Below are 15,760 nucleotides of genomic sequence, written 5' to 3'. Positions count from 1 at the left end.
TACCACGATTTCCATGCCGCTTCAAGTAAGCCATTCGTTCTAAAAGTGGGCGTTGGAGGCCTTCAGAGGGGAGGTAGAACGTCCACAGAAAATCGAAGAAGGGGCGTTCAGGCGGTCTAGAAAGACGATGGCTGATTAAAAAAAAATAAAAGGCAAAAATTATGTTTTCCTGATACTTCAAACTAAAAGTAAATACCTACAATAGTACAAAAAATTAAAGGGACACCTATATTTTATGATAAAAATTATTGTATTCAAACTACTTTAACAATGCAACCGACAGGTTTAGAAAGACGAATAAAAAAAATTAAAGTTTGAATACTCTATTTTTGACAGTGTATTTCGGGTTTAAAAAATCATTAAATCAAAAACAGAATCGGTAAGAAAAGTTTAAAAATTTGAAAATATTTCTTCGCGTTTGATCGAGCGCATGGGGGAAACGAAATTCCTGCAGTAAACCGCATTAAAATCTTTAAAAGCTTAAGACTTTAGCTTTAATTTATTTGTTTGCATGTGTCTACGATTTTTCTGAACCGGAATATTTTACTTTAAAGAGAAAGAGCCACTTTTGTCTTTAATGATTCACATCTCCCTCATTTTAGCTACGTATCGACACAAATAAATATGGAAATTAAAGGGTTTATATTATAGGGTGTGGGTATTATTAGGGTATCTATTTTCAAGCCTGGAAAAGAAGTACGTGGCTCAGCCAACTATATCAAAACGTTTTTCAGCGGCTTCCAAGCAAGACGATGACGGACTTCGAGCTTCGTACAATATCTCATTGTTAATCGCTTTCTTTCTTTCTTTTTCCTGTTTAGCCTCCGGTAACTTCCGTTTAGATAATTCTTCAGAGGATGATATGTATGAGTGTAAATGAAGTGTTAGTCTGTACATTCTCAGTTCGACCGTTCCTGAGATGTGTGGTTAATTGAAACCCAACCACCAAAGAACACCGGTATCCACGATCTAGTATTCAAATCCGTGTAAAAATATCTGGCTTTACTAGGACTTGAACGCTGTAACTCTCGACTTCCAAATCAGCTGATTTGGGAAGACGCCATTGTTAATCGCTAAAACAGGCAAACCACACCCTATAGGGGAAGATTTAATTTTACCGGTAGTAGGAGAAGTAATAACCTCTGTGCTCCATAAACCAGCGGCAGATATCAGAGACATTCCTTTGAACAACAGTTCTGTACAAAGAGGAATTGATGAGATGGCTGAAAACATCAAACAATCATTATACAATCGCCTGAAGACCTGCCAATTTTCAATTCAGCTGGAAGAGTCCACTTTACCGACTAATGAAGCATTGCCTTTGTCATACGTCAGGTTTATCAAAGAAAGAAAATATGTCAAGAACTATTATTTGCCAGAAATTTAGAGGAAGATGCAAAGGGAGAAACTATATATATTTTACACCGGTAACGTTTTGTAACGAAGAAGGAAACTCTTTTAAAGAATATTATGTCTTTGCTACTTGTCGCTCCGGCAATGACAGGGCGTCACAAAGGCTTCATAGCGTAGTTAAAAAATAAAGTTCCAGACGTGCTTGCTGTATATTGCGTCAATTATCGCCAACATTTACTTGCGAGAAACCGGAGTGAACGCTTGCATACATCACTGCAATATGTTGCCAGACTAGTTAAATAAAATCATAAACAACTCACTAAATGACAGATGTTTTACGTCGCCAATGATGAAAATTTCAACCGCTTGCTGTTTCTCACACAAGCCAAATAGCCAGCGCACTTTTATGTGAGTGCGCTGGCTATCAAAAGGTACTTGTATGACTCGCTTTACAATCTGCCTCTGTGGTTTCCAGGAAAAAAACGCACGATAGTTACGCGACAACCTCTTTACATCACAGAATGATATTGCGTATTTGGCAGAGCTATATAAATTGTTTAATGATTTTAGACTCCAGGTTCAAGGCGACGACTTGAACTCGATTAAAACAAAACATTTAGTTACCGCTTTGGTAGCCAAACTGCTATTACACAAGAGAAATATTGGCAGACGTGAATTTAATAACTTTCCTAATTTATCACCAGTATCCTTGGATAACGACGACTTGCTTTTGTTTACTGCCAACACTTGGAGAACCTCCACTGTAATTTCAAAGAACGATTCCAGGACGTTTTAAATATGGACATACCAGAATGGGTGTTGGATCCTTTTTCAAATGTCTACACAGCAGGATCATCCCAGTTAGAAAAACAATTTATAGAACCGATAACAAACGAAGAAATAAAAATAAAATTCAAGAACGGTTACAAAGAATTTCGGGTGAGAAAGCCAATCCCGTACCCTGTATTACGGTCGACTGTTCAACAATCTGATAGCATTCCCATCGTCGTATTTATCTGAACGTGGAATTAGCAACGTCGCTAACCAAAAAGAGAAATCGGCTGCACGTTACCGAACGCGGCGACTTACGGATGCTTTTAAGTAAATTCGAGCCTGATATTAACAAACTCGTTCAAGCACATCGGATTCATCCTTCACATTAGTGTAAGTGTAATCTTTCAATCGAAAGCTTTGTTTTAATTATTATATTGTTATATTAAATACGCAATCGCTATTGTCTTTATATACCTATATAGATACGATTGTAATTTTTTTGAAAACAATTTAATAAAAATACTTACAAATATGCGTTTTAATTGCTCTCATTTAAAATATAAGTTTTAACTCAGAAATAATAGATGCCAAGTTTAAAAACAATAATTGCAATTGCTATTTTTAAAAGCTCATCTTAAAAACAGCAATTACAATCGCACTAGTATATTATAAACCAAAACTTTAAGAGAATAAATGCATATTTAATTCTTCTCTATCGATTGGAGGGAATAATAATACGTTTTCACATATAATTCTAAAATGTTATGTTAATGCGGATATTCGATAAATATAACTAAAATGATTTTTTTTAACCTCCGGGACCATTATTAGGTATTGCTTCAGAGGATGAGATGAATGATTTGTAGCGTCTGTGAAAATACCACGCCTGACCGGGATCTCTTGATGAAAAGCCGAAACGCTACCACTCGCACCACGGAGGCCGACAAAAAAATGACTTGATTTAGAACAATAAACGGTTACGTTGATCGGATACGTGACTTGCAGGCGGTTATTGTTGTTGTCTAGGACGCGTGAAGAAAAATAAGAAAAATTGCTAAATCCACCGATCCTTTAACAGATGTCGCAGATTACACCGATGATTAGTACGGGTTCTTTTCAGCTTCCGGTTGGTTTTGCTAGATTCTATTTGAACCGCGACACATAATTTGGGAACCGCTATCCTTATTAATAATTTTAAAAAAAATCTATTTCAAAAAGGTTCAATTATTGAATTTTTCTAATATTTTTTTTAACACGAAAAAATATTTTTTAAAAATTAAAAGGTTGATATAAAATAAAAAAATAAAAATGGAAAAAAGTTAGGGAAACGGATTAATAAAGACTTAACGGACGTATAAAATTTTCAATTAAACAGGTTAGTGTTGTGCCTGTATATGTGCATCTGTCGATATCGTATAAAAGATTTGTAATTTACAAGGCTAACGACTATTAAGCTAGTAAGTTCAAGAATAAAACAGGCTTATATAATTATATTTAATATGACCGATTGAACTCGCAAAGAAAACTGTACCATCTAAAATAATTATACACGATTCGCTTAAAAAAGATGAATATAAAAAAGTACGTAATTAGAATGAGTAATAGAAAGATATATATCTAATGAAATAACACGAAGCAAATGTACGAAATGAAGTAATATCTATTCTTAAATAAATATAGACCGATGCAAAATAATTAGACGAATGGACAATAATTGCGGAACTGCTGGATTATTAATAAAACATGAATGAATACAACAAATACAAGTGTTCCATCGGCCAAGATTAGTTTCTTTTACTAAGAAGTTACATTCCGGTTCAAGAAAACTTAATACTTAATATTAAACAAGTTAAAAATTTCACTGTGTTAAAATGAGTAACGTACATGTTCTAAGAATTATGACAAAGAATGTTAACACAAAGGTAAAAAATCTGATGTGGACACCACATGACTTCCTTGTACGCCTATTAAATTACAAATATTTTTTTAATATATTTATATTTTTTAGTAATTTTTTTCTTTTTTTTTGTTATTATTAAATTATTTATTGGAAAACGTTTTTTTACAATAGGAGGTTAATAATTATTAATAAATCAATATATTTAAATTAAAAAAAAAGTTAACTAAAAAGAGACGAAGTCGGATTCGAACCGATGTCCCTTCCCCTTGCAAAATCCAAATATTTCATTAATTTAAATTCTATTTGGTTATAACTCTGAAACCGATGAAAATAAGAACCGCTCACGATATATCGTGAAAAGTTCTCAATGGCGGCTTATTACTGCAGTTCCAAATCTTTTAGATTTTGGACTTTTTTTGGACACTTTTGGTTCAGTCGATTACAACCAAAAGGGGAGATGCCATAAAAGTCCTATTATAGTACGTACAGACGTCACGCCGAAATTAGTCATAATGCATTCAGAGATGGTCAAAATTGATATTACAAAGTTGAAATCTGAAAACCGAAATTATTCGCGATCACAATACTTCCTTTACTTCGTATAAGGAATAAAAAAGTAATACATAAATATATAACGGCTGAAATATCCGTTTTTAGCACAGACAAATGTACATTTTTACTAAGGATTCTCTTTTAAATCCATTAGGGTTTATCAAAATAATTTTTACTAATTTTACTCGCACACTTTAGGATGAGTTTTATACAAAACTCATCTATTTAGCTATTCAGTAAAAGGGGGTAATAATTATGAACGAGTCGATGAGAGTTTCCCGTTCAATATGGATAACACATTTTTGTAGGGATCCGATCTTCTAACAAACTCTGTATAAATAGCTGTTCAAAATAACAATTTATCTGTTTTTCTTAAACAAATTGTTTAAGAAAGACATGTTTTTCTTAAAGACAATTTATAACGCCAAATTTAAGACTTTTTATCCCGTCGGAAAATGTAAGAAGTCAAAATAAGCAGGTCGGTGAGGGCTTTACAAATTACTAAATCGATCTGCTACATTATAGCAAGTTAAATATTTCCATTATTTCCGGTTTATAAATGGAAATTCTGGAATATAAATTTTATTTTTTGTCTTATTTCATTCTTGTAAGGGTAGTTAAAATACGAGGCGTATTTTTGAAGTAAGGTACGTTCCGATCCGCCTATACCGGGTGTCCTTAAAAGGTGAGGCCAAGCTCTAGGAAGTGATTCTACTTAACATACTGAAAAAAAAAATCAGTGAACATAGGTTCGAAAACACATATTCTTCTGTCTGTCCGCCATGTTGTTTTTTTTAAATAAAAAAAAATATTTTTCAACAACTGTTGGAGATAACGAGATAAAATTTGGTACTTTATTTTAAAGTAACATTTTTAATAGGAAAAAAAAAACGATACTCTTCGTTGACAAATTTCAAAATGGCGGTCGTTTCAATTTTTCAATCTTAAATATCTTAAGAAATATTATATTTATCAAATGGTGTTGTATAATATAACTATTACACCTTTTTTGTGAACAAAACAACACCTTGTAAAACTCCGACGACAAACGACAGAGTTATTGCAAAAAGTAGGCCTCAACCGATATGGCGACCATCTTGTTTTTATTAATATCGTGACTCGCTTGATAACTAAATCAAATTTTCAGATTAAAATTGCTAAGAATTCAACATTATGATTTAGTTAAAAAATGGGGTACAACAGGTTCGGTTTCAAATGCAAAACGAAATAAGCAAACTTCCGTCAGGAATCCATAGGCCATGGAGCCCCCCTTACGTGTGGGGGTTGTCTGGGTGCGATGAGGCCGGAGACACTCTGTTCGTGCGTCTGATGGTGGCTACTGGTAAATGGTGCGACTATTTAAGATTTCTTTCTTGACGGCTGTGTGGGTGTGTAACGCATGGGTGTTGTGGATGTTAGTAGCGTGTCCTGTTTTCTGCAGGTTCTTGTTGTCGGTGTATGTATTTGACGTGCTGTATGTGTTGTTTCCAGTAGTATTGTTTGTGTGGTGTGTGGGGGACTCCCCCTTCTACTGATGAAATGTTTTTATAATCAGTCGAAGGGGGAAGCCAGGGGTGGAGGTTTAGTCGGTAGTGCGCAGGTATATATACGCCCTTGGTTATAACTGGCGGAACCTGTTAGCGAGCCCGACACTGCTTAGGCGCCCGTAAATAGGGTTCCTCCACCTCTCTAAAATAAAAAAAAAAAAGGACTCCATAGGCCATTGCCGACATTGAAAGGAGAATTAGCGCCAGTCCAGAAGACGCCATTTTCGAAAAATTCTATGCGCAGTTAACTGATAGAAAAAGAATACAACTTCTTCCAACAAGACAGAGCAACGTGTCACACAACAAACGTTTCACTGAGTCGCGTTCATGCGGTTTCACAAATGAACGAACTGTCAGAAGAGGACGGTGGGCTCCACGTTCCCAATAGTTGTCTACTTGCGAGTTTTTCCTTTGGGACTGCTTAAAGGGAGAGTTTAAGCATCTAATATCCACAATATTGGTGAACTGAAGGTGAACATTCAACGAGAAGTCAACGCAATTAACAACAACGTTTTGCGTCACACGACTCTCGATATGATCAGTCGAGCACAAGAGTGCTCGACATCGATTCTCAGGGTGGACATTTTGAACATCTTTTGTAACAGTAAGGTAAATAAATGCAACATTTAAATTACGTTTTATGTTTTTCTCATTTAATTTATCCGTATCATTCATAAAATTTCATTCCAACATAACCTACCGATTCTGCAGCGGTTGTTACGTTATGAATTCCGTTTTATGTTGCTTTCCCTGTATAACGCAATAAATTAATTATTAAATATTTTAATACACAATACATTACATACAATGTCTCCACCGAGCAAAGAAACGATAAAAACAAACCTTAATAGATATACTCAATGGATTATATAATAATGTTGATTACTTACATTGAAATAGATTTTTCCAGCTTCCAGTCAGCACCCGTAAACACTTATTTAAAGCCGACGAATTAACCAAAGGTAATAAGTCCTTGTTATGTTTATTTAAAGAGGTAATATCGCAAGTGGAACCGGGAGCGATACTTAAATCTCCTTCAGAATGGCTACGAAATAATGTCAATTTCGGCCCTCGACGTAACGACGACGAACTGACGATCGAAGCGCCTGGACTTTTAGCGCGCGGCGGTAACGGAAGAGATAACGGATTAGGATGCTGTTCTTCTGTTCCAACACCCGGAACTATCTTATTATTATTAGTATTTACAGTTATCACTATCGGTTTGATTTCCATTTCGTTAACGATTCCGTTGTTCCCGCTAGAACTAAGTACTTGAATTTCATCTTCTTCGACCGGATCGCGGAAAGAACGATATGTTGAAGATAATTGCCCGGCGTAAGACTTCTTCCGAACCGGCTTTTGTAAACTACCACTATTTCCATTTGAACTTTTACTTTTACAACTGCTATTATCACTATTATTATTAACGATAGAAGATGATGGATGATGTTCGACGATCGCAATAGTAGTTATTGTGGTCGACGAATTATTAGTGTTATTTCCACACAGTTTATTACTACTATTATTATTATTGTCATTACTATTATTAGTTGGTACATTAGTAGATGATTTACGTCCACAACTTGTCGGCGGTAAAGATCCAGAAGGTGGTAAGGGAGGTGTTCGAAAACACGTTGTTGCCATGGTAATCGCTCAATAAATTCCTATAAAAATAAGTAAGATACCCACAAATGTTAAATAAATGGAAAAAAAACGAAACCGTATAGCAATTTTAAAACAGTTATAAAAATGAAAAACTTCCGTCAAAAAGTTGCATAACTTTCCTGGCTTACCGGGAAAATAACGAAACTTTTTGGTTAAAATTTTATCTACCCTTTTTAATAACCTACTTTTTGGTAAAATTATGAAATTCCACCCCAGGACAAAGATTGTAACTTAAATGGTGTCAACGAACCGTATTCAGAAATCATCGAATAACATTTTATTAATATCGGTTAATCCAGTCTGACAATATCATATAAAACGATAACTTACTAAAACAATTAGGCTTATTATCTCCTACTTCTGAACGAAATACCTCAAATCCGTAACCTAACTGATATTCTGATGTAACAGAATCATCTAATTAGTACAAGGATGTGTGACTTCCAGTTCAGAAACGACAAAAAAAAAAAAGAAAAAAGGGGTTTTTGCTCTAACCACTTTTATGAAGGTTAGAGCAAAAACCCCTTGGTACACTAACGTACACACGAAATGTTATGTAGAGTCGTATCGTATAAACATTATGCAAACATATTACCGGATCCGGAATACATAATTATCCGATAGGCCTAACTAACAGGCGAGTAGGATATTTACAGATTTTTAGCGGATTTACAAAGTAATTGGAAATTCCTACTGCACCCGGTCGTTTATATACATGTACAAAGATTTTGTTCTCTCTACCGGACGAAAATCTTAACAGATTTTGGCAAAACTTAGTAGGATGATCTAAACCTATCGGGTAAACCTATTGATTTTCAAGCGAATCGGTTCCAAGGAACCGGAATTACGATCCAAAAAACTTGATTTTTGGGTACATTTTCAGCTTTTTATTTATTCGCTTATGAATATAACGGAAGTCCCCAGATATCTTATGTAGTTTTTTGGATTCGGGGCAGCCGTGTTCGCGTTCGTGACTTGTAAACTCGTACAGACTCAGGCCGACCGTTCTTTAGTCGTATGGTTTTGAACTCGAATCTATGGTTTTGAACCGGCATCCACGACCTAGTATTCAAATCCGAATAAAAGCAACTTAGTTTTAACTTTTTCTTTTCTTTTTCCTGTTTAGCCTCCGGTAATTACCGTTAAGGTAATACTTCAGAGGATGATATGTATGAATGTAAATGAAGTGTAGTCTCGTACAGTCTCAGTTCGACCGTTCCTGAGATGTGTGGTTAATTGAAACCCGACCGCCAAAGAACACCGGTATCCACGATCTAGTATTCAAATCCGCGTAAAAATAACTGACTTTATTAGGACTTAAACGCTGAAACTCTCGACTAGTTAGTTTTACCTGTAAGTTATCGACCACCTTTATTAGCATCAGCTTTTATTCGTTCTACTACTACAAATAATTAAATCACGTACTTGTGAAAACACTAAGTAATGTTTTCATGGTAACTGCAGCTCCATTTTAGTATAAATTAAATAATAAGCTAATTATTTTAAAATTTACTGCGCAATAAACGGGTTTTTTAAAAAAAATAACAACAATAATAAAGATAAAGATTAGCTAAATATTTAAAATAAAATAAAAAGCAGTAGCACGTGGTACAAAAACGCTTTGGTAAAATGTACTTTCAATAACACTGAATCTACTGTGTCTAGCGTATTTGACTTAAACCGTTTAAGTGGATGGTTTAATTCGGTGGTGACAAATAACGGAGAAGATCCGCTTTCAGGTTTTTTTATTACGTTATGTTATTATCACGTCTTCAAAACTGATTTTTTGGACACCAAACACCTTCCTTTATACCACATCACATATTAGATTATTGCGAAACTTAAAGTACTACAGCGAACTCTCTCTTTTTTTAATGTAACTGCGTTTTTAGACTTTTCGAAGAAAAGTACGGATTTTATAACGGAAAAGATCCCAGACAGGTCCCTAACCCACCGAAAGTAATATTATTTTCAAAAATCATTACGGCAGTGCAACATACTTTCTTTCTCAACTAAAACCGGAAACCGGTTTTCGACCGGTGCGACAGGATTTTTTTTTCTATTAATAGATCTTTCATTTAACTGATATTTACAACTTTTATATTTATATAACATTACCGTAATATTTATATGATACGACAAGGTCAACCTCTCTCATATCTATAAACACTGAAACATAATATGTAAAGAATTATAATAAATATCCACCAGCCTAGAATTGTCGCATTATCAACATACCTAACAGAGTAAAACGGTTAGAGTAATTAAAACGTTTACATTTCTGTGTAGTTAAAGTGATATGTACAACATAACCTGACGGCTAATTCTAACGTTAAATAGTTCTCATCACAGAGAAAAAAAAATTAATTTACATAAATTATAATATTATTTTTTTATAATTATTGAGGTTGGCAAGAATGTACTTTCGGTTTTCACAAATAGATAACTTTATATTTGTTTTGAAGGATTTCCGTCAATCGTATGATTTTTTTTCTTTTGGAATTGATAGCTGTCACTTTCAGCATACTTTAGAAGCAAACTGCACGTAAATTTATTTACACCTGTTAGTTTACGGTCAGTTTTAACATGGAGTGAAAAACGAACTTTTTCGACATATTTTACTTCTTATTTCCGTACAGGCTAAAACGCCGCTAAGGCTCATAAAGAGATGTGTAAAGTCGATAGTGTCAATCGCCTAACAGAACGCACGTGTCAGAATCGATTTAAAAACGTTGTCCTCGAGATTTTTCACTCAAAGATAACCGACGTTCTGGTCGACCTACTGAAATCGATGAAAAACATCAACTAAAAGGTTTTTAATTGAATCGGTTTATTTAACTGTGCGAGAGATTGCAGAGATTAAATCTACCGCACATAACAACTGAAAATCACATCGAATGTCTTTGATTCGTTAAGAAGCTCGATATTTTGGTTCCGCATGAATTGAAGGAGGTACATTTAACGCAAGGAATCAATATTTGCGATATGCATCTCAAACGCGATGAAGTCGACCCTTTTTTAAAACGAATCATCACCGGTGATGAAAAATGGATCGTCTAATGCAACATCAATCGAAAACGATCACGGTCCATAAACTGGCACAAGCTAAATCGAAAGTTGAATCGCATCAAAAAAAAAAGTCATGCTGTCAATTCGGCGGGATTACAAAAATGTTTCGTATGCTTACACGGAACCAAACGATCGATTCAGATGTTTACTGTCGACAACTAATGAAACCGGAAAAACCCATCAAAGAAAAACGGCCGGAATTGGCAAATCATAAAGAAATCGTGTTCTACTAACGACACATCTTTAGTAATCGGTGGAAAATTATTGAAGCTCGGTGAGGAAGCGATGTTTCATCCCCCACATAGCTCTGATCTTGTACCATCACATTACAGACTATTTCAAAGTTTACAAAACTCTTTGGACGGTAAAACTTTCACTAATGATTATGACCTAAAATCTCACTCGGTCGTTTTTTGCTGATAAGGATTCTTTAAGCGCGAATTAATGGCAAAGATTATCGGACAAAGTGATACATTATTGATTAAACTTCTTTGTTTAAAAAAAAAATTAAGTTTTATTTCACGCAATAAAAACAAAATTATTTTGTTGCTCATCCGTATAATTTGTTTTTTTGTTTTTATTAAACCGTACGGATATGACCAAGCTGTCAATGCATTTAAGACAGTTACAGAGAGATATTTCTCTCTTTTTCTGTTTAGCCTGCGGAACCGCAGTGATATGTATGAATATAAATGAAGTATAGACTTGTAAAGTCTCACATTGACCATTTCTGAGACGTGTGTTTAACTGACACCCGACCGCCAAAGAAAAACGGTATCCACGATGTAGTATTCAAATCCGTATAAAAGTAACTCGCCTTTACTGGGAATCCTTTAAGGATTTGAACCTTAGAACTCTCGTCTTCAAAATCAGCTGATTTTCGATGAAGAGTTCACCGTAACCCGGTGGGTTACGGGGATATATTTAAAGCTTTAACCGGGATACTACGTTTAAAAATCCAACCGAAAAAAAAAGAAAAACCTTTACACCAGGACCAGGGTCATTCGGAAAGTTCTCAGCCTGACATACAGATGGCATAAGTACGGTAAAAATATTTCAGCTTACGAAAAAGAGCCTTATTATGTTTCCGTTCCATTTTTAATACATTACCGTATCGTTTAAAAAATAATTCCAAACTTTTATTTAAAATAAAATTAAAAGATTTTCTTTTAGCGAAACAATATTATTCTATTGAATAACCTTTTAATAATTCTTATAAATTTTTTTTAAGCCTGAATTTTCTGCATACCGCATACGTTCAATGTATACATAAATATGCACACGTAATTTAAGTTCTTCATAACGTCATCTTAAAAGTGAATTATTTTGTAGTAATTTTTTACGTTTAATCTACCTTAATATTATATCATATGTCGGTATTTAAATTTTAAATAATTAACATGGTCTTTAAACACATCTACTTTTTATCTTACAATCTGTATATTTGTAATTTATAATATAGAGACGTGATCTACATTATGTATTTTTATGTACCGAACAGATTAGATTTATATATTTATTTTATTAACATTTTTTGTACGAGTGTGTGTGTGTTTGGGAGAGAGAGAGAGAAAGAGAGAGAGCCCTATCAGGGGTGTTACGCATTTGTATTTTTGCTTATTGCATCATATTTAGCCGCAATGTAAGAATTATTTATCGATAAAGTAAGTTAATTATCATAGAGAATTAAAATTATACACTATATTCCGAGTTGTCGTCATAAGTATGTGCTAATAATTGTTTCTGTGGCAAAATAAAGCATAATTTTTCGTTACTTTTTTTTGTCGAGCAAGAGTCCATAAAACTACCAAACTCAGGCACTAAGTTACACGGTGCATATCGTAACTCATTCTGATAGTCGATGTTTATAGTCGGCTCATTACCGAAGTACAGTATTGATTTAGGCCTTTTCTTACACACGTTATTATAATGTAAACGGTTTCTACTTTACCAGTGAGCATTATCCGAATTCCATATTATTTTAACCCTACAAATAGCAGTGTATTTCATTGTACAAACAACTGAATTCTAAAAAAAAAGGATAAATAAATTTTCCAGCTTTATTTAAAACGAGTTAAAAATTAATTAAAATTATTCGCTAATAACGCTAAAGGTAATAATAAATGACGTTTATCATCAAAAATATACTGATTAATTGTTAAAAAAATCAATTTTTTTAGTAAAAACGTTTGATTTTTTTTTCTCAACATTAGTAGAAAACTATTTAAAGCATTACAAAAAACAATATTTTTAATAAGTTACAACGGAAACCGTTGTAACTCTCCTTCTCCTATAGGAGAATGTTAAAAATCAGATGGGTGGATAAAGTGACAAATGAAGAGGTATTGCGGCAAATAGATGAAGAAAGTAGCATTTGGAAAAATATAGTTAAAAGAAGAAACAGACTTATAGGCCACATACTAAGGCATCCTGGAATAGTCTCTTTAATATTGGAAGGACAGGTAGAAGGGAAAAATTGTGTAGGCAGGCCACGTTTGGAGTATGTAAAACAAATTGTTGGGGATGTAGGATGTAGAGGGTATACTGAAATGAAACGACTAGCACTAGATAGGGAATCTTGGAGAGCTGCATCAAACCAGTCAAATGACTGAAGACAAAAAAAAAAAAAAAAAAAAAACAACGGAAACCAGAAAAATTATCAGAAATTGTAAAAGTTCAAAATTTTATTTAATTATTAAGTCTGATCCCGTCTACTCTTTTTTTAAAGTTTCTATGTCGTTTTTATTATTGGTAGATCGTTAATTTTGTCTTGAAAATTGAAGTTTAAAAAACTTGATATTTTATGTACAAGTCCCATTCAGCCCGTTTGTTTTTTTTAAAGCATAAAAGTTTATTTATCGAAGTAATTATTTACTTTAATAAGTCGGCCTGATTTGACGCAACGTTATTTATTTAACAAGACTAAAAGAAATTATAATTTACTAAAACAATATTCGTACGTGTACCGTGATGCCCTCTTGTCCAATTAAATTGAAAATCAGGCTACAGTTGAGCTATATTTATGTATTTGTACCAAATATCAATTTTTTTCGTCAACGGCTATTCGAAATATGATGAAAAAACCGTTTAAAAATAATATTAAATATTCTCCCGTTCCTAAATTCGATCGACTTAAAACTTTAAATTTTAAATAAATTGCAAGGTTCTTTCGTCATATTAAAGGTCAATTTTCTAAGACCGTAAAACAAAAAGTTAGCCCACCGGGTCGGCCTAGTGGAAAACTCGTCGTCGTAAATCAGCCGATTTCAAAATCGAGAGTTTCCAGGTTCGAATCCTAATAAAGACAGTTACTTTTATACAGATTTGAATACTACATGGCGGATACCGGTGTTCTTTGGTGGTTCGGTTTCAATTAACCACAGGTCACAGGAATGGTCGATTTGAGTTTAAGACTACACATTCACCGGTACGGTTAAATTTCACTAAGTCGCTAATGACATTAATTTTTGATGCGACATAAATGTAAAATAATAATAAGACGAAAACTAGTCTTCCCCGTTTTCAATTTTGTTCATCCTAACCCCCGTAGGGGAAAACGCCAGCCTTGTGACGATCCCGGTCGCCACACCAGTCCCTCCGTTCCTAGCCCCGACGGGCTTTACCGGAGGTCGTCTTTTACACCTTCTAAATTCTATAACAACATTGTCATCAGTTTGGCATCTGTCAGGACGCCACCAGGATGCCGGGGCAAATCCCTTGGCAGATATTTTTATCGGTGTACACAACCTACTACCGCCTTCGAATGGCATCTTCCAACCACGACCACCTACCGTAATTTACATCCCTCGACTATCAAATTAATCGATTCGCGGAAGCGCGATTCCCGCGACTTCTTCTAACACCGAATTCACACAAAAACTCTACTTATATCTAACTTCAAATTGACTATGCATTCAGATCACTACTTGATTGTTAATTTTGTTAAGAATTGAACGCTATCGATGGAAATTTTTGAACTATTCCAGGATTTTTTATTTTATTTATTTATTTTGAGAAATGCTAAGGCGTAAACGTTTGACAGGATCTTTAAGCTCGGGTGCTCTTTTTTGAGACCGATCTACCATACTGTGCTGAAAGTACGTAACAAAAATTTAAGATAATCCATCTACATGCTAATCCCACCCGTTGTTACTTCGATTTTCTCAAGAAAAAATTACGATCAACAAGAGCGAGTTCGCTAATTATTTGTTTTCCTATACTTAACTTATTTTATTAAAACACTTATACTGATTTCAAACGCTTCTATAAGTTTTAGAAGGAGTATATTTAAAATGAAACCGAATTAATTGGCCCTAAAATAGGATATTTACAAAGAGAAATTTACAAACGAGGTTTAATATTAACTACCGTCGGTCGACGGCAACGTTTCCCTAGACAATATTCACCGTAAGCTGTTAAACTCAATTACGCGCACTCCTGACGTAATTAAAAGTATTTTACAGCACGTATTGGGTATTAGTTTAACATAAAGACACGATCGGAAACACTCGGCTAGTCGTGCAGTAAACTTGTCACGTTTTATAATTAACATGAAATCCTATACCATTACTTTTTCTTAACGGACAACAAAATTCACCGACAGATATTTTATTTGTCGTATATTAACGTAAAGTAAGTTTCACTTTTATCAAATTCATTAACTTTCGACTAAATCATTAAAATGGGCAATTCAAAAAAAAATATAATTATAGCATATAATACAATTTTTGACTTAGTATTTCAGCTAATTTAATACAGTATATATATATATATATATATACACACACACACACACAGAAAAGAAGAAAACGAATTGAAAGAAAATTTTAAGATGAAGTTAACTAAAAAAGAGATAAAATAGAGACATTGAGATTTTTGATGGCATTGTTCTTTTCGCAGA

General features: G+C 34.0%; 1 protein-coding gene across 4 annotated transcripts in view; it reads right to left on the bottom strand.

Moving 5' to 3' along the window:
* ckn (CRK like proto-oncogene, adaptor protein) overlaps positions 1-15,760 on the bottom strand; it is a 288,310-nt gene that overhangs the window by 111,928 nt on the left and 160,622 nt on the right. For 2 of the 4 annotated variants that reach the window (XM_075374425.1, XM_075374424.1), the window contains exon 2: positions 7,017-7,790. The exons of the other annotated variants lie outside the window; for them this stretch is intronic. In XM_075374425.1, coding sequence (XP_075230540.1) covers positions 7,017-7,770 — 754 coding nt within the window. In that variant the 5' untranslated portion in view covers positions 7,771-7,790. The remainder of the gene's footprint in view (positions 1-7,016; positions 7,791-15,760) is intronic. 4 annotated transcript variants of the gene reach the window in all.

This window comes from Lycorma delicatula, chromosome 9 (assembly GCF_047948215.1).
Source record: "Lycorma delicatula isolate Av1 chromosome 9, ASM4794821v1, whole genome shotgun sequence".
Taxonomy (NCBI): Eukaryota; Metazoa; Arthropoda; class Insecta; order Hemiptera; family Fulgoridae; genus Lycorma; species Lycorma delicatula.
The sequence above is the reverse complement of the archived record's forward strand: the minus strand, read 5'-3'. Positions and strand labels throughout refer to the sequence as shown.